Here is an 18,758-nt window from a genome sequence, read left to right on the forward strand (position 1 = left end):
GCACTAGCTATGTTTATTGGGGACAAAGGGGTCTAGTTATAGCCGTGGACTATACTGTACTGAGAGGGCATTTCAGTTTCTTCTGAGTAGTTCTGAGGCAATGTGATGAGTCATGAAATATAACTTTTGCAGAAAATATCCTGATTGCCTAATGACTAGGTGCTGGTAGATGAAATTACACACACTCTCTCTTGTTCACATGAAACCAGGGAAGTGTCCTTCTGAGTAAGATGTTTGTTCAAGTTACCCAAGAAATGTCAAGGTTTACAGTTGCAAAATAGGAAGGAGGTACATGTTTGAGGAGCTTGAAAGCACCTGCTGTGCCTTACACATGTTGTAAGAAATTCACATTAATGCTTGTCTTCGTATCTGTAAAGAAGAAATGCTGCCTGAAACAAACACAGCTGATCATCCCTGTACGAAATATTTTGTTTTGCAGATGATGTGGAGGATGTTAACAGTATGGAGAAAGTCATGTTAGAATATGCTGCAATGGACAGAGAACTTAATCACTATATGAAAGCAATTGAAGAAACAGTAAATCAGGTAAACTGTCACCTTCTATTAGTTACAAAAACACGTCCTTATTTAAAGAGCATCTTTTAGTAGATACAAATGTTATGTTAAAAAAAAAAAACAGAATTTGGGAAAAATAATCTTCAAACGGTATAAAATACTAAAGTTGCCAGGACAACAATTAATTTTTCTTCCTGCATGCAGCGTGATCCAGTTCCTAATTACACATTTGTGTGTTACTGCTTTCCACAAAACTCTTGCACCAGTCAGAGTACGGGACGAGCAGCGCTTTGGGAACACGTGAGGGCCGTGTAGTTAGGTCACCGGCGTCTTGGACGGTACCGGCTTCGCACGGCGTGGAAGACGGGAGCTGCATAACGAGTGATTTCAGGAATAAACGCATTGTGGTAGGAGAGGAACTAGTGGTGCCTGGTTTCCAGCGTCTTTCAGCCCACATGGATTTGCTGATCCTTAATAAAGGCCTCCCCATGCTGTGCCCATGCCCTCTGCCACCTGCCCAGCCCCAGGGGCTCTTCGTCCAGGCCACCAGGCCCCTGCTGCTGCTTCACCTCACCAACAGCTTGGGGCTGTGGCCTGCAGCCCTCACCAGCACTGCCCAGCCAGTGGCAAGCAGGGTGTCGAAAGTGCGGGTGCAATGGCAGATCCATGTGTTGAGAGAATCAACTTCAGTGCTGGCTGCTTGATTGCTTCATTTTCATCAGGAGAGGTTTCGATGGACATCAGGAACGATGTTGTTACCGTGAAGGTGGTCCAGCACTGGAACAGGCTTCCTGGAGAGGTGGTTATGCCCCATACCTGCCAGTGTGCAAGAGGCATCGGGATAATGCCCTCATGAATACGCTTTGGCTTTTGGTTAGTGCTGAAGTGGTCAGGCAGTGCGACTAGGTGATCTCTGAAGGTCCCTTCCAATCGATTCCATTCCACGCCATTCCATCCCATTCTGTCCCATCCCATCCCATCCCATCATACTCAAGAGAACTCAACTTTAAAAGTAACCTATTTTGGTATCTGCAAATAAACTTCCAGGCATCAATTTTGTAGGAATTTCTCTAGAGGAAGCAAATGCATGTCCCTGATTTCCCTTCAAGGTACAAAATCTGTGTTTCAAGGTACGAAGGCGTTAGAGCATTTCAGCTAATTTTTTTTGTTTTGTTTTGCTATTTTTAAAACAAAGGAGAGGAAGCGATGCATTTTTGCACTAGCTCTATTCTGAGAAATTCTGACAGGTTTTCTTTTAGTGAGTTTTTAAAATCATCCTGAGTCAGATGCTCAGCTGAAAAATCTTCATCCAAACAATTAAATATTGCATGTTTAAAAGGAGCTGGAAACTATGCCTGCATCAGCAAATGTTGGACAGCATACTCGGTGTTCCCCATGCAGTATTTAAATACACATTCAATGAACATGTCACCATAATTGCAGAACTGCTAGTTTATATTTCTCAGAAATGGGACAGGTCAGAACTTTTCCATTTTCTTTGGAATATTCAGGATTTTTAAAGCTTTCCTAATAAAACATAAGGTAGTGCTCACGTCATTAGTGATTAATGGTGTATACCTGGACTTCAGTGACACATGGTAGGTTTATATTTTGATTGTAAGCTATTAACTAAATGATGTGTTATTATTGTAACAATATAATAGGAATTTCAAGTAATTTTCAACAACGTACCTTCTTTCATTATTCCTCTGTATCAGCAAAACACTTTCTTCATATTTTAGGAGTATAAAGAGGAAGTCTGTGCCTTAGCTAGCAAAGTGCTCAAATCCTGTTTGCTTCGGACGCCTTTACTCATGACCTTTAAGTTAAGCACAGGCTTAACTGTTCGTTGAAGCAAAAGGAATTTCGCGGGCTTAGGTAGAGCAATGATACAGTCATGATTGTTGGACTGGCTTCAGCAGCATCTGTTGTGTGCACATCTATGCTTGTGTGTAAAGAAAGCAAGTACTGGAAGGTTGGTGGTTTTTTTTTTTTTTTTTTTTTTTACCCCTCCCTAATTTAACTCGTTTAGATTGTCAGACTCCTCCTTGCTTTGCTGAAACAAGCTCCTTCCCTGTTCTTTCATTCCTAAGACTTTAAAAATGCAGCTCCAAGATGTTGAACACATTCAAGGGTCTGCGTAGATTATAAAGTCAGTAATGACTAATTTATTAGCCTCAAGCCATGCTTCTCCTATCTTTTTTCCCTACCTCACTCTAGGGAATTTTCTGTACTTTCCACTGCCTGCATTCTGAGCAAACCTTTCAGAATAAGAGAAGGAAATGCGTATAGGGTTCTGCAGTAGAACAAAGATGTGAATTGTTCCCTAAAAACTAACAGCTCATGCTTTGTTTTGGAAGATAGCTTCACGCCGTGCCTCCAGCACTGCACAGCGGATCTCCAGTTACCTGTCAGAGATCACCTTCAAATCTGCTTCTGGGAAACAAAGATACCATTGCTGAATTTAGGGCTGCACCTGGAGGTAGCTGTAGAAAGGCTTGGATTTAAAATAGCCTCAACTGGCTTGCTCCCTGGCTCCATCTGAATTCCTTGCCTGAGGGCTTTCCCTGGGAAGTTGCAGCAGGTCATTCAATTTCACAAGCAGACTGGGTTTTGTGTAACTGCATTAACGGTGTTTATCTCAAGCTGGAAAACACATTTTATCCGATTATTTTGTGAGGTTTTCTGCTGTCATTTTTTCTGATCTGTTTTTTTTTTTTTTTTTCAGACAGCAGCGAATCTGAAAGCAGGTAATATGCTGTGTTTCACCTCCTAATCACCTGCTTGTAGTCAATGTCCAGCTGGGAGTTAGCAAGATAAGGAGATGGCATCGGTTAAAATTCCTGATTTATGGTTTTATTATGTGTACATTTAAATGACTGGCAGGAAGATACTTACAAAAGAAGTATGTATTGTAAATAACAAGTAACTAGTGCGAGATACAGTTACGTGTTCTTAAACGTGGAGTTTTTATTGGTTTGGGCTGCAGTGGATGGAATGCAGAAGGTGAAACGTATCAGCATCGCCTTTGGTTGAATCAGCAGCCTGTTGAGTAAGAAGTGAGCAATTGAATCACAGTGTTTCCAACAATAGGCTGTGGGAAACCCTTTGACTGTGGAAACTCCCTGTGCCACTGGATTTTCTTGTAACTGTGGAATGACTGGACTCCTACTGCTGCTGCCTTCTTGATTTTTTAATGAGTATTTTCAAAAGAACTTAGCCAATATTTGGGCCCTTTCCATGCAATGTCAGGGCAACGCTCTTATTTTTAATGTAGCAACAGCAACAGAGGACTGAGGGAGCTGCAGTATCTCTTGCTGACTTCACACACTGGAGTGGCCCAAGGGATGGGGACCCAGGCTGGCTTGGCCAGGTCAAGTGTCCCCCTATTCTGGGAGAGCTCTCAAGTGGCCAGATTGACAGCATATTGTGCCTGCTCCCTCTCCCACTCTGCTTTCTAGGTTGGAAGAGATGTTGTCTGGGGACTCCAATTGCTGTCTCTTCTTTTCAAGCATTTAGCTTTTTGGAGGGCTGTAGGAGCTGGGGTAAATTTTCTGAAGTCCCCAGGCTTCTCTAAATAAAACGAATCACAAGATACTCTAGGTCTATCTAGAGAACAAGGAAGACATAACTAACTCTCCTAATGTTGCATTATTCCTGCCTCTCTTTTCTTCTCCTGCACCCCCATGTCTCATCTCTCCACTAAATTTGGCAGGGAAAGAGGATCTGGCCTTTTCTTTTTTCCCTGCATATTAGAGAAATGTTGAGTTTGGTAGCGGCACGCTGGCAAAGGTGACTTAGTGCTTCCTGCTGTAAGTTACCGCTTTGCCAAGCAGAGATTTATCTTGCTAGCATCCTGTCTTTCTTTTGCTAAGTCTGAGCATTGTGAGGAAGCATGAAATCCAAGCCTGGGTGATGTGGAAGAAGAACATAGGAGGTGTGTTTAAGAAGAGTTTTCAGCATCATACAAAAGAATGGCTGAGAGCTGGAAGAGGCAGACGGAAAGGTAAAGGGCTTAGGAAGTCAGGAATTCATATAGATACATGGAAAGGAGGCTGTTTGAAAGAATACTCTGAAAATGATGCTGTTAAGCTGGAAGAAATAGATGGGAGTATTAGAAGTTGTCTTGATGTTTGGGTTTTATCCCTGCCCCAGCTTTCCCATGCTGTTTCAGGCGAGTGATTTATACCAACGTGTCAGTGGCTGCTGATGTCTTCTGTGTTTCCTGATTGTCCTGCGTGGAAACCGATTCGAGCTCTTGAGTGCTTGAGCTCAGCTTGTAAATTAAATCAATGGGAATTATAGTTTGAACATGTGAAGTGAAATTAAACGTGTTCTTCGTTGCTTTTTGTCTATAAAAGTGCATACAATTGGTGTAGGTGTGCATCTTGCATGGGAGTTGAAGTCTGGTTCACTCAGCCCTGTGTGCTGTTACCTCCCGTCAAGTGTTGAGTCTTTCCTTGACAACGATGAGGGATGCTCCTGTGTTCCTTATTCAAGAGCAGTTTTGTCTCTACAAAATATACAGGAACTACTCTTATATTTATTTTGTATTTTTGGTAATAGTTACTTTTTATTTATAAAATAAATTAATATAAATTTTATTTATTTTTGGTGATAGTTCATTGCAGGGGCAGTAGGGGGATGTTTGTTCGCTCTGTCAGTAATGTAGAGCAGATTCCTCAGTATTGAGGTCTCATATCTTCATGGCCAAGTGTATAGGTTTTAATCCTGCTGAGGAATAATTCCTTTCAGCGCAGTTTTTAACTGACCTAAGCAGCATTGCAGAAAAGGAAAGGATCCTATTTAAAACTCTACTGTACAGGAAAGTCCAGGGGCTATATTTGACTCACAAACGGTTTAGAAGAATTCCAGCTTCTTCACTTAGCACATAATGCTCTCCTGACTTGGGCAATCCTCCTTGGCCTGAGAAAAACGAAAGGGACTTGCAGATAACGTCTTTGTTACTTAGGCTCTGCCAGCGTAGCTGTGCTGGCAGTGAATCCTACTGGAGAAGGCTCTGCCAGTATATCCAAGTCATGCCTTTTGACAAAGCAAATGAAGCCAGCAAAACACTCTGAGGAGCGGTAGCCGCACGTGCAGCGTGGGTTTTGAAGGAATAGCAAGGTCAACCAGGGGATGTGGTGCCACCTGGCCCCTGTGCTCCTTGGTGGCATAGCTGTGGCAGCAGAGCTAACGTGGTGACCATGTCCAGGCTGCGTGGCTGGCGCTGACAGTGTCATCAGTGACCCTGCTGCCTATTAAGAGACAGGGCTGGGCCTCAAAATCAGGTTGTCACTTGGTCTTCTGCACGGCTGAGTACCGGGAAGACCATGAATCCCTCGGGATTGTTGTTTTTCAGTTGGTTCAGGACTGTGCCAGTGCACAGTGATTGGCACTGGGACACCCACTAAGGTGCTGTCATTGAAACCATTTTTGACATGAAGCTTCCTAAGGCCTTACTGGGTTTGAGAGAGGCTCAAGAAACAGCCTGGTTTGGTGCAGATGCTTTCTTAATGAGCGCTTTGCTCTTCTTTTCATTCTTGCTACACTGTCATGACAACATTTTTTAGGGCAAAATCCACTGGCGATATCTGTATCTGTAACTGTGACCTTTACTGTTCCAGCTGACTTCAGAGCACTGGCTCTGTTAGATACGTGCAATGTATCGGTGTTTCTTGATCCTGAAACTTTGCATGCTAGTCATGACAATTCTGAGACCTTCATTTCCTCAAAAAAGCCCTCTGCTACACAGAAGCTGCTCAGGAATACATCTTTGAAGTCTGCTACCATGAAAATGGCTTAAGTGGAATTGATAAATCTCTTCTTGGGCTGGTAGGAAAAGTAGAAAGAGCTCTTGTAGTCTTTCACTGCATTTATTAGGACTTTGTAATTGTAGAAGCCAGTGAATCTGTCTTGAAGTTCACATATGGTGTGCTGAAGTGCACCATCAGCAGCAACATTCAATCCCCTGGTGAAAGACACCGTATGGGTGCAGTGTTTTCTCTCCCAGCACATAGATTTCTGGAGAACTTGCTTCATCTTTTTACTTTTTGTTAACACTGGGTACCTCCATGGCCATTATTTTGGTACCATGGATGCTAGTTGAAATTGCTCTTTACTTCTTGGTTACGTGCTGTTTACCAATGAAGCCACTTCAGACCAATAATTCATCTTACAGAATAAGCAAAATACGGACATTGGGTCAAATCCTTACCACGACTGATGCAGGACAATAGAGGAAAATAATATGACTGTAGTTGTGCCTCTGCATAAGTATAGTGCCATAGGACTTACTAAAACTTTTGCAGGCAGACTTAATTCTTGCATTTTCTGGCTTTGGAGTTCTTTAACTTTTTAAAGTTTATTCTTTGCAATTCCTTTGACATAGTTTATTATAATAGCGTAATGCTTGCTTTGTCCTGCTGCAGTCTCCAAACTGCAATACAAACAGTGCGGCTCTGTTGTAGTCATGTACTGCGTTTGCTGCAGAAACTGGGATAAGGATGCATTTCAACACATTTCTAACATTTACTTTCTAATATTTACTTTACCTTTTGTGTCTGTCTCTATGAGTTGGGCTAAGCATTTGATGATTGATTTTATTTTTATTTTTTTTTAATTTCCCCAGAATTAGTAATCCATGTGTATAGTTCACTACAATAATCACAGAATGGGTTGGTTTGGAAGGGACCTTAAAGATCACCCAGTTGCAAACCCCTGCCATGGGCAGGGACACCTCCCACTAGACCAGGTTGCCCAGGACCCCATCCAACATGACCTTGAACACCTCCAGAGAGTGTTAATACGTTAGAGTCCGCATTTGATAACCTGCAGTAAAAAATACTTCTCTAGCAAGCGGTATATAAAGAAGTAGGAGTAGCGTTCTTTGATTTATGTGGGTTATATAGCACATCTTTAGTAGTGTCTCTGAGTGTCTCGCAGCAAGCGTAAAAAAGTGTCCTACTTTTCGGCTACTAAACCCTGGAAACCCTTGCACACACACATAGGTTTGTTTGACTTCGCTGTGATTATTTGCATTTGTCAAGCTAAATGTTTTCCTAAATATTTGCAGTGTCAACTCTGTAGCTGCTGAAATGTCTCTCGGCTTGTGTGGGTAGAGGTGAGGCAGCAGGGGCCACAGCTGGTTAGCAGAGCGAGGATTTGAGGGAAAAGAAGTATTCTGGACCTAGGACCAGCAGATGGAAACGGGACCTCTGTAAGTGGGGTGGAAACAGGGAGGGTATTTAGAACAAATCTGCGAAATAAATCCTCAGGAGTCCGTCTTAATATGAAAGTTGCATTTGTTGTGCTGGGCAGCAGAGCTGTCCAATAGGTGGGAAACCAGCCTGGGATGAAGGAAGGACTGGGAACTGTTCTCGGGTCTGCTAAGAGCTTATGTGGTTGACCCTTACAAATTGTTTTGCCCTGAGCCGTGGGCTATGGTCCCGTGTTCCTCTACACCACTTTTGTGCCGTACCGAATCACCTGGTAGCACGTTCAGATAAGCCAGATCACACGACATCACGCTCCTGCTGGCTGCGTGCCACCTGCAGAAGGACAGACGCTACCTGCTGGAGCATCACCCGGTGCAAAATTAGAATTGGCAGAGTGGGTTGCACTTCATCAGTGCGTCATGCGGCTGTGGTGTTTTTGATCTTGTGCTAGACATACTGAAACTGAATTTACTATCTGGTTCAACCACGATCTCTGTTTCCACATCTGTGAAATGTGAACAGTATCCCATATCTGTCTGTAAAGAGATCTATTTTTTTTCTGTCAGAAGATTTCAAAGCAATTTGAATTCAGCTTCGTTATGATTTTATTTGAATGCTCGGGATGGTAATTGGCAGTCCGAACTGTTTCTGGAATTCCAGAAGGTCACAGCAGAGAGCAACCGAAAGGCGCTGTGGTTTGGATCCCTGCTTTTCTAGGCAATGGCTGCATTTCAGAGTCAACATGAGTTAATTCTGCCTGGCTTAGCTTAGCCTAGAGCAGAGAGAGAAAAATATGAAATGTAGGCGTTGAGGTAGACAGCCAGTACAAAGTAAAAGGCCATCTTCATCTCAAATCATGGATTTTTTTTTGTTGTTGTTGATGATGAAACTTATTACTGGAAACACTGGAGCTGGAGCTTCACTAGACCAGTCGTGAAAATAGCCTTTCCAATTAACCATCTCATCTAGAAAGCTCCTGCTGACAGTCCAAGGATTTAAATGCTGGGGCCAGGGTTGGGGGGAGTGCTAAAGGCTGAATGATTCTCAGCAGCGGGGGTTTTCACTTGAAATTAATTTCTCCTGTTAATTGAACACACCCAGTTTGATCAGTGTCTTTGGGGAGATCATTCTGGAATGCCTTCCGTAAAATGTCTCTCTCCAAATGTTCGGCATTGTTTTAATTAGTGTAATTGTTTCCAGAGATTATATGTGTATGTTTAGTATTTTCATATTCCTCCCCTGAAAGTTTAAATGTTAGGCCACTCATTTAAACACATGCATTCTTTCTTCTTGCGTGTTTTTGCTGACCTTATCAATAAAAGCATTAAGCTCCCCAGATTTTCCCTCTGCATAATTCCGAGCAGCTTTATAATAAATCACAGATAAAACGTTGCTTACAGCATTAACTGGATCACACTTTTTTTTTTTTTTTTTTTGATTGTCTGGCTGCTACTACTGAACGCGCTGCATTCTTGTGACTTCATGATATGCATTGATCTGAGTGTCTGTCTTTTATTGAATTACATGCCTAGGGCCTTTGCTAAAATGGGGAGAACTGAAGGTTTGTGGAGCATTTCTGTTTTATTTTTTAACGCTGGGAGTTAAAGAGCAGCTTTTTGATGTTTCTTGTATTTCACTAACTTAAATAATGGATCGCTTTGGATTTTCAGCACTTGCCCGCAACCTGTTCTGCAGATGTGGAATTGTCTTTCCTTCTCACCTTTCTCATTGCTCCTGTTGATGGGAGGTAGTGCTTTGATTTAAAAGAAAAAAAAAAGAAGAGTGCCTTCTTTGTGGTTGTGGTTTGCTGCAGTATGCAACTCTGCCTATTTTAATGCCTCTTAAAATTATAAATATATATATTTCTGCTTAAAAGCACATACACATTTAATTATCTTTCCAACTTGAGATAGAGGTTTCAAAAAAGACTTAAATCCTGCCAGAAATCAATACCAGATGTCATGGTATCTCCCAAATGCAGTCCTGCTGTTGATAACCTGTTGTGAGTTACAAACACTGTGCTCGATAATAAAGGTTGGCAAACTGAACTAATTTCTGGGCTCTCAGCTTATTTAGCCGAGCTAAGTGCACGACCTGACTAAACTGATTTAACCAGCTGAAGTATTTCATTTATCCCCAGACTTGTGTGTTAATATTGAAACATATTTTAAAAGACTTAAGTGTGTGTATCAATACACTCATATCTTCCTTGTAAAGTGTGTTGTTCACATTAATGGGCTCACACACATGCACCTGATAAATTCCACAAAAGCAGAGAAATTAAAAGCTCTGTGATGTTGCTACTTTTAACTCTGCCTTTCTTTTTTTTTTTTTTGGAGATGTTTGTGCCTTGCTGCATTGCCAGTGCTTCCGTATGAACATTCCTCGGCATTTGTTCCACTAGATGCTCATCCTTTGTTCAAAGCTGTTACTGTGCTATTTTTTCCCCAGCAGTCTGTTGTGTTGGGAAAGGAGAGTAAAGTAGGGGATTGGATGCGAAGGCGAGTTGACAAGGGTTTCTGGAAAGATGGCAGCTTCTGCAGGGCAGTCTCGCCGGGTGTGGTTTTGTGGTGTGTGGTAATTGCTGTAATGAAGTGTGGGCTGCGGATGAAATGTTTCTCCACAGATATTTTTATGCTTACTTGGAGGTGATCAAGGGATACAGGTAAAGGCTGGGCTGTGCCAGAGGCAGTACGGTCCAGTTCAGTAAAATCTTGGAGTGAAATGGGGTGTTTATGGATTTAGCTACGAAAATCCCCACCGTACCCCCTTAACATCAAACAACCCTGCCTTCCCCCACTCCAGGCTGCCAAACTCCACTAACTGCTGCAGTCACAGCCCTCTTCAGCACCTCTTTTCTCAGGAATCACAGAATCATCTAGGCTGTAAAAGACCTTCAAGATCATCAAGTCCAACCATCAACCTGACCTACCAAGTCCTGTCGCTAAACCACGGCCCTTAGTGCCACGTCCACACATCTCTTAAATACCTCCAGGGACGGGGACTCCACCATGTCCCTGGGCAGCCCCTTCTAATGCTTAATCACCCTCTCCATGAAGAAATTCTTCCTGATACCTAATGTAAACCACCCCGGTGCAACTTGAGACCGTTTCCTCATATCCTATCGTGTGTCACCTGAGAAAGGAGACCAACACCCTCCTGGCTACAGCCTCGTTTCAGGTGGAGCAATGAGGTCTCCCCTCAGCCTCCTCTTCTCCAGATTAAACTACCCCCATTCCCTCAGCTGCTCCGTATAAGTCTTACTTTCTGGTCCCTTCACCAGCTTTGTTACACTTCTCTGAACGTGTTCCAGCAACTCAATATCCTTCTTGTAGTGAGGGGCCCAAAGCTGAACACAATATTCAAGCTGCAGCCTCAGCAATGCTGCATACAAGGGGACAATCCCTTCCCTGGTCCTGCTAGCCACACTACTTCTGATGCAGGTCAGGATGCCATTGGCCTTCTTGGCCACCTGGGCACACTGCTGGCTTATGCTCAACCAAGTGTTGGCCAGCACCCCCAGGTCCTTCTCTGCCAGGCAGCTTTCCAGCCACTCTTCCCCAAGCCTGTGCCGCTGCATGGGGTGGTTATGACCCAAGACTTACCCCTGTTGGATGTCCTGTGATTGGCACGTTGATTATTGTCAGTTTGCTGGGCAGCTGCACTTCTCTCTCCCTGCTTCCTCTCTTACAGCCCTAAGATTTAGAATCCCTTTCTCATGCTCTTTTGACCAAAACCAGACGTGGCTGTTGTTAGTTTGATGGCATTCACTCGGAGAAGACTTACAGAAACATTGGCTTTTCCCCCATCCACACCAGTGCATGGTATCTCTGTCCTCAGGACAGCTAGTCGTTCTCCCTAATCTACCAGTTAAGTTTACATATACATATATATGGCCTTCTTCTTCGGTCAGGCTTAAAAATGTATATCCAGACAAATGCCATCAACCAGGTTTGTATGTACAACATAGAAAACTATAGTTGTAATGTGTCTTACAGCTCAAAATGACCCATTTCGGAATCCCCCAAACTCATTCCTCCTTAGATTAGTTCTTTTCATTGCTTATAAGTCTGTTAAATTGTTAATAGAAGAACGTTTGTGTTTTGTTTGTGTTTTTTTTTTTTTGTTTTATGGTAAGGAGAAAATCCAGCTAAAGCAAAAAGCACCTATAGAGGATCATAGGTGTGGCTTTACTTCTGTTCAAGGAGAAACTGTCAATTCATTCAGATAAGAGGTGACTAAAATAGCCGTAAGTACAGTCATGGATGGAACAGAAATGCTTATTCACAATGTGTCACATAAAACCAAAGAGACCTTTAGTGAAATTATCCGGCAGCAAATTTTAAGCCAGCAAAAGGAAGTAAGTTTTTATATAGTGAATGATTAAATTGTGGAATTAATTGCCACGGGATGTTATGGAGACCAAAAGCAATAATTGGTTCAAAAAACTCCTAGACAAATTCATGGAAGAAAAACTCCCTGATGACTATTGGACATAAAGATACAAACATAGTCACTCTCTTGGGAAATCCCTAAACTGCAGGCTGATAGAAGTACGGAAAGTATATGGTGGGGAACAGGGGAATATCTTTTTGTTTGGCACTCTTGTTATACTCCTACTCCAGAATTTTGCTTCTGCCACTGTCAAAGATGAAAATATGGTAGATTGATCCCTGGTCTGATGCAGTGCTTGCACCTTTATGCAACAGAAATAAAACTACACAGAAGATATAGACTCAGCAAGCACTACTGCATCCTGAAATCTATGTTGATTGCCTACTTAGCTTTAGAGGGATAACATTTGCACTCTGTTTCAAACCTATTTTGGAACATAGTCCTATCTAAAAACTACCTTTCACCTCCATAATTTTAATATGTGGAAAGTCTTCAAGGTATCTAGTAATTTATCTCTGTGTTCTTGCTCTTATACTTGATTTAAAAAAATCAGTAAATGAACATCTCCTGCTTTGGGCATTGTTACATAATTGAAAAATTCTTAATCTCAAAGCTCACTTCAAATCCGTATCATATAAAACCACACAAACCATTTAATAATTAGGTACCAGCAGATAAAATCCTCCTTGAAGTTAGCAGAGCTACACCCACTTGGACCAAAGAAGGGAGAAGTCTTCAGCTAGATCCTTGTCATGTAGCCAGTTTTCTCCCTTAATGCCCAAGAAAAACTTAATAACTTGTTCTAAATAACAAATCAAGCATGTAACATTGATGAGAGGAAGTGAGCTACAGCTCTGGGTGTCTAATGGGGTCCTTTCTTATAAATTTGATGAAATTCCAACTGAAGCACCTGATCTGATCTCAAGCACACCAAAGTTGATGAAGTGTTTTCCTGGACAGTTAAGGTCCCTGCAGTGTAGGTTTTCTACTTATTTTAGTAGATGAGAATCTGAAAGTTTTAAGAACAGTTCTTGAGATTCTTGGATCAGTAAACATAAAAAAATGCCTTTTATACCCCATCCAGCAGTGGTATAAACTAGAAAGGTCCAACTGGGGTTATATATATATATAACAAAGTTCTGGTATGGGTTGCTTATTACAGGAGACAATAAATAAGAGACCATCAAGCATGTTCTCTTTTTTAAAAAAGAAAACACTAAGCTGGATAGCGCTGTCAGAAAAAAATGTAATTTTACACTTTTTTCATATGCGGAGGAAAGCTTGGGTCCGCCATTTTGTAACTCTTTTTCAAGTAATTTTTACCTCTTCCCAGACTCCAGTTTTGCCATGGCCCTCTTGAACCGAGGAGCTTGAAACTGGGTGCAATATTCCAGCTGCCTCCTAGTCCATGCTTTGTAGGGGGGGATAGTAACTTCCCTGCTCCTGCTGGCCATGCTGCTCCCAATACTGCTCCTCCTGTCCTACGGACAAGACTGCTGAGAGTGCATTGTTTCAGCAGCCAGGTTGTTTGTGAGGATATTGAACATTTTCAGCCCTCCTGTTCACCACTAAAGTATTCTGCTAGGTGCAGGCTACCAATTAGATGTCAAACTAATGTTTACCATCTGTGTTACCCTCGCAGCCCGGCTGTCCCGGTAATTTTCAATCTACCGACCAGAGCATTTGATTACATCCACCGCCCTGCCCATGTCTGCACAGCAGGTCATTTCATCCCATAAGGCAATCGGGTTGATCAAGCGTGAGCTGCCCTTTGTATGTCCACCTTGGTTATTGCTGATTGCCTTTTTGTTCCCTGCACGTTTGGAAGCGAGTTCCAGCGGGATGTGGTACGTAATCTTTCCAGGGGCTGAGGTGAAGCCAACCTTATAGTTAGTTACCTGTGTCCTTTCTCGTGCCCTTTTTAAAGACAGGTGTAGCGCTGGCCTTTTGCCAGTTGTCATGGACCTGCTCTCTTGGTCATGCTTTTTTGTAGGTACAGGTGTCTTGGAGTCATGTCAGCCAGCTCTTCCAGCACTTTCAGGTAAATCTTCTCTGGCATCCTGGGTTTGAACACATCCAGCTACTTTTTAACTTGTTCCTAACTTGTCTTCTGTGACCTGTTCCTTGCCAAACAATCGTGATACAGCTGGAAATCTAGGAGTAATCATTACCCGTGAAGATTTAGGCAAAAATGTACTGAGTACTTCAGCCTTTTCCATCTCAACAGCCACTAGGCTGTCTCCCTTGTTCAATAACATCCCCACATTTCCTCTGAGCTTACAGAAATCCTTGCTGCTCTCGCTTGAGTTAACACTAAATGGGCTTTGGGTTTCCTGATTTTGTCCCTAAGTGTCAGAGCACTGCTTTTGTGTTCCTTTTTCGCTGTCTATTCTTGTTTCCTTTATGCTGTCCTTTCGCATTTCAGTTCATGAGGAGCTCCTTGCTTTTTCAAGTAATCCTTCTACCGAAATTTCTAGCTTTCTTGTACAACAGGATTATTTATTCCTGACCTATCAATAAATTTTCTGTAAAAAAAATCGCCACCTATCATAGGCACCTTTTGTGTCAGTTTCCCACGAGTTTCTGCTGAAGAATTCCTTGAATAACCCAGGGTCCACTTGCATAAAATCCTGAATCCTAAATCTTCTGCTTACCTTCCTGGCCTTTTTCTGGATCCTGAATGCAGTCAGCTTGTGGTAACTGATCCCAAGCTGCTATCTGTGACCACAGTTGCCACTTGTTTGTGTGCAGAGGGCAAGTAGAGTATTACCCTTGCTTGGTCTCTCTAGCATCTGCGTTAAAAGGTTATCACCAATGCAGCCTAGAAACATCCTGGATTGCTTGCACAGTGCCATGGGGCCCACATGGTTGAAATCCCCAGTGAGGACCAAGGCCGATAAGTGAGTTGTTTTGGGTTATCCACCTCTTCCCCTTGGTCAGATGGCCTGTAACAGGCCCCCAGTGCCACGAGACCAATATGGCATTTGCTTTGGACCAGAAGAGCCCTGGTGGATCAGTCTGTTTCACCCTGGAACTCTGCATGGACAGTGAAACACTTTGTAAGCAGGTGCAATTGCCCTTTTTCCTCACTGCTTGTTCTCCTGTGACACTTTTCCAGTCACGAATGGTATCCCATTAATCTTTGTGATCCTGATCACAGTCGTAACTCTCTGACTGCGAACAGACTTCCAGCTCTTGTTGGTTGCCCAAGCTCTGTGCATTGGTATCCAGACACTTGTGGTAATCCTCTGCATGCCCTCCTTTCCAAACAGAAATGTGTAACTTTCCCTTCTGGCATGGAGTTGGAAAGGCTGGCTGAGTGATGGCAGTCTGTCTGCACTGGCGGTGACCCAGGCCCTGGACACACATCAGACCTACCTGGATAACAGGGATAGGTTCCTCTGTCTCACGTGGAGGAGCATCACCAGCCACTAACACGGGTATTTCCCTTAGTGCTGGTACTAATCCAAAGACTTGAGATACCCGCTTAGTATTTTCTCCCAAAACACCCACTACTTTTCCTGAAACAGGAGGAAAGAGAGCTTTATTCCTGTTACCTGAAGTCACAGGCTTCCAGCTTCCACCCTCTGCAAGTCCGTATCTTCTTCCTTCCCTCACGCCTTCCTTCTTGCCCTGCTGGGGCCTCGGAGAAACTTCTTCAAAGCTCCTGCAGGTCTCCAGAGGTCACCGCTGATGTGGCAGAGCCTGCCTGCCTCTCCTGGCACCTCCTCACCACGCACAGCAGTGACTCGATCAATCGGAGCACACCTCCCCGGCCCAGGCCGTGGCTCCCTGCCCTAGGGAGGAGCACCGAGTGCCTGAGCAGGCCCCGGGTGGCACCGTGTCCCCTCAGCGCTTGCATGGAGGGACCTGAAGCACCAGAAGGGGCCACACTGCTGACTTGTGTTGTCTTTTCACCATTTGGGGGAGACTTCTTTGTGCTCCCCGCAATCCAACAGCCTTATAAAACCGCTCTGCTTCTGTCTTCGTGTCCTGATGGCCCGGCGACTTGCTGCTGGTGCTCCCTGGGGTGCTAGAGGAGGAGGAAGCTGATGCAGGTTAACTCTGCCCCTCCTGGGACCTGTACCGGGCAGCGAGCCTCGTATCCTGCCAGTTACTTCGTTCCCTGCCCTGTTTGCTTGCCGTGGGATCACCGGCACCGCCACGCGTCGCTTCCCCTTGCGCTGCTGTTCGGCACAAGGGTTGGAAACTGAAGCTGAGCTAGTTCTGCTGCTTTACCAGTGGGACTAGCAGCCCTAGTTAGGGGTAGGCAAATTAAGGTGATTTACGCAGGATTTGTTTTTATGTGCTTTCTACAACAACCGTTCAATAAAGTAAATATATGTTGTTGTTTTCCTTCTGTAAAGTATTTTTAGTAAATCCTCGGTGCCGGTTTTATTGAATGACTAATGCATTTTGGTACATCTGAATTACATCTATACTGAGTCATTTTGTTTTGTAATGACATATTTAAATGTTTAAATCTCTACAGAAATTAAATATTGTAAAAGACTTTAACCTTTTGTTCTGGGGGTTGGTTTGTGCCTGCATTATGTCACCACAAGCCTCTGCCATGGCCAAGAACTCCTGTAAGCTGAAGACTTTTAGCATGCTGTATAGCAAAAACATTTCTGGAAACCATAAGTGAGCCAACGTGTTTTTGCCAGCCAAAATTTTGTTTTTTTTTTTGAATCAGATCTTCCCCTGCGTGCTGTGTAATGTTGTCACATGTAGCATTTCACAATACTCTTGTTGAACTCTGAAGTTTTCCTACGCCACTGTTCACCCAACACTTCTAAAATTTTCCCTTGTCTTTTCTCAGCCTGCACCCTAGTTAAACTGGGGCTTGTTCATGGGCAAGGTTTTGCCAGTGTCAGGAAAAAAAATATAGTTAAATCAGTGTTCCCTGCCTTCTTGCTCTGGGATGAGTGTTTTTTCTTTTCTTTCTTTTTCTTTTTAATTATTTGTTGGTTTTTTTTGTTTTGTTTGGTGTGTTTTTTTATTTTTTGTTTTTATTTTGTTGAACTCACATATAGGATATGTAAGCTGAAATAAAAGAAAAGGGTCTGCAAGTTTTGTACTGGGATAACTGTTTGCATTTATTGCATGTAAATTCCTTCCTTGAATTACTTTGTCATGCGGACTGCTTCTTGAACTATTTCTTCTCTAGTCTGTTATCTTTCTTATATCAGCTCGTAATGCTCTTTTAGTCCTTGAACAAATGCCTGTTATACCAGGCTGGCATTATTTTGAAATACCTTACAAGCTTTCACTTGTGCTTCATTATCCTGGATTTGTAATCTGTGTTTTTCCTGACGTGTGGTTTATATTGCATCTTTGCTTGTCTGCCAGATCCATCATTTACTTTGTGAGCTCTTCAGAGCGGAGATCTGTTCATCATATCATGTCCTTCTGAAATCCATACCATATTTTTAGAATCCAAAGAGTGATCATCAGTCGTTGTAGAAGACCAATAGGCCTTTATTCTGCTGTCTATGAATACTGCTGGAGGCTTCTTGTTGCCTTCTCCAAGGGAGAAATCAAAAACAAGAACCAAGGAAACCAACCAAGGAAAAGTTGGTTTTGTACTTGCAAAAATGGATTACATTGTGACAAAATATTTGAAATAGCATCCCTCCCTCACAACTGACAACAACCAGACAAAAAGCACCTACCTTTTGCCATCAAGTGAGTGAGCTGGGACTGTATATGAGAAGAATTGGAGGTATTTGTAGTGGTAATTCTCATATGAATGTGACTGTGCCCTGTGAAGCTTTGTATGTAAAATACAGAGAAAAAGATTTTCAGAAGTGCCTACATGATTCAAGAACCTTTCAGAAACAAAATGAGGGAGTGAATCCTCCGCTAAATAGTTAGGCAATAACTTGGGATGCGGGAGAGTCAGGTTCAAGTACTTGCTCCAATTATCTTTTAATTAGTTATACAAAGTGGAACAACTTCAAACAGGAGAGATCGAGATGTCTTACCCCTGAATACCCAATAGCCTATGGGCTAGGACAACTCATACGGGATGAGCAGAGATTTGAGAACGGGTCACTCACCTTACTGATGACTGTTTCAACCACAGAGATATTAAATCTGATAGTGCGTGGGTCTTTCTCATCGTTGTTTGTTGGGAAGGATTTGGCTGGCTTAAGCATCTGACTCAAGGAAAGGGTTTGCGGTGGAGGCACCCATCGCCATTAGAGGAATAGGACTGCCTGTCCTATTGAGTCACTCGGACAACTTTTTGACTAGATAGATGGCTTTTGTGGTTCCTGCTTTTTGGCACTTGTCTTTCTTCATCCATTTTATAAAAAGTCTGACTGTCTGATTTAGGGGAGGGGATTGCATTGGTTATTGGGATGTCTAAAGCTGAAGTTCTACAATGTGCATCCTTGCTACAGCTTAGTCTTTTTGTGAATCTAGTTGTCTGCCACAAAGTAGGGGCTTATAAAGATGCTGGCAGACCGAACAGAAGGGCACAAAGGACTTTTACCAGGGCTGGTATATTAGACATAAAGGCTTTACACACTGTTCAAATGCATTTGCTGCTAAAGGAGGAAACCATGCTAACGTACTAATTACATCATCTTGAGAGACTCATAATTATCTCTACAGGATTTCATG

At 42.9% G+C, this 18,758-nt stretch overlaps 1 protein-coding gene and 2 long non-coding RNA genes across 6 annotated transcripts in view; all 3 read left to right on the forward strand.

Annotated features, from left to right (window-relative positions):
• NSMCE2 (NSE2 (MMS21) homolog, SMC5-SMC6 complex SUMO ligase) overlaps positions 1–18,758 on the forward strand; it is a 130,048-nt gene that overhangs the window by 29,264 nt on the left and 82,026 nt on the right. For 2 of the 4 annotated variants that reach the window (XM_040547116.1, XM_040547118.1), the window contains 2 exons: positions 440–546; positions 3,245–3,266. In XM_040547116.1, coding sequence (XP_040403050.1) covers positions 440–546; positions 3,245–3,266 — 129 coding nt within the window. The remainder of the gene's footprint in view (positions 1–439; positions 547–3,244; positions 3,267–18,758) is intronic. The other 2 variants (XM_040547115.1, XM_040547117.1) reach the window with 1 other exon arrangement.
• On the forward strand, positions 7,166–9,134 carry LOC121064896. The gene is made up of 2 exons (XR_005816750.1): positions 7,166–7,735; positions 7,840–9,134. It is a non-coding gene; the product is annotated as an uncharacterized LOC121064896 (long non-coding RNA).
• LOC121064895 lies at positions 13,599–16,644 on the forward strand. Its single transcript, XR_005816749.1, has 3 exons — positions 13,599–13,975; positions 14,122–14,169; positions 15,401–16,644. It is a non-coding gene; the product is annotated as an uncharacterized LOC121064895 (long non-coding RNA).

This window comes from Cygnus olor, chromosome 2, assembly GCF_009769625.2.
Source record: "Cygnus olor isolate bCygOlo1 chromosome 2, bCygOlo1.pri.v2, whole genome shotgun sequence".
Taxonomy (NCBI): Eukaryota; Metazoa; Chordata; class Aves; order Anseriformes; family Anatidae; genus Cygnus; species Cygnus olor.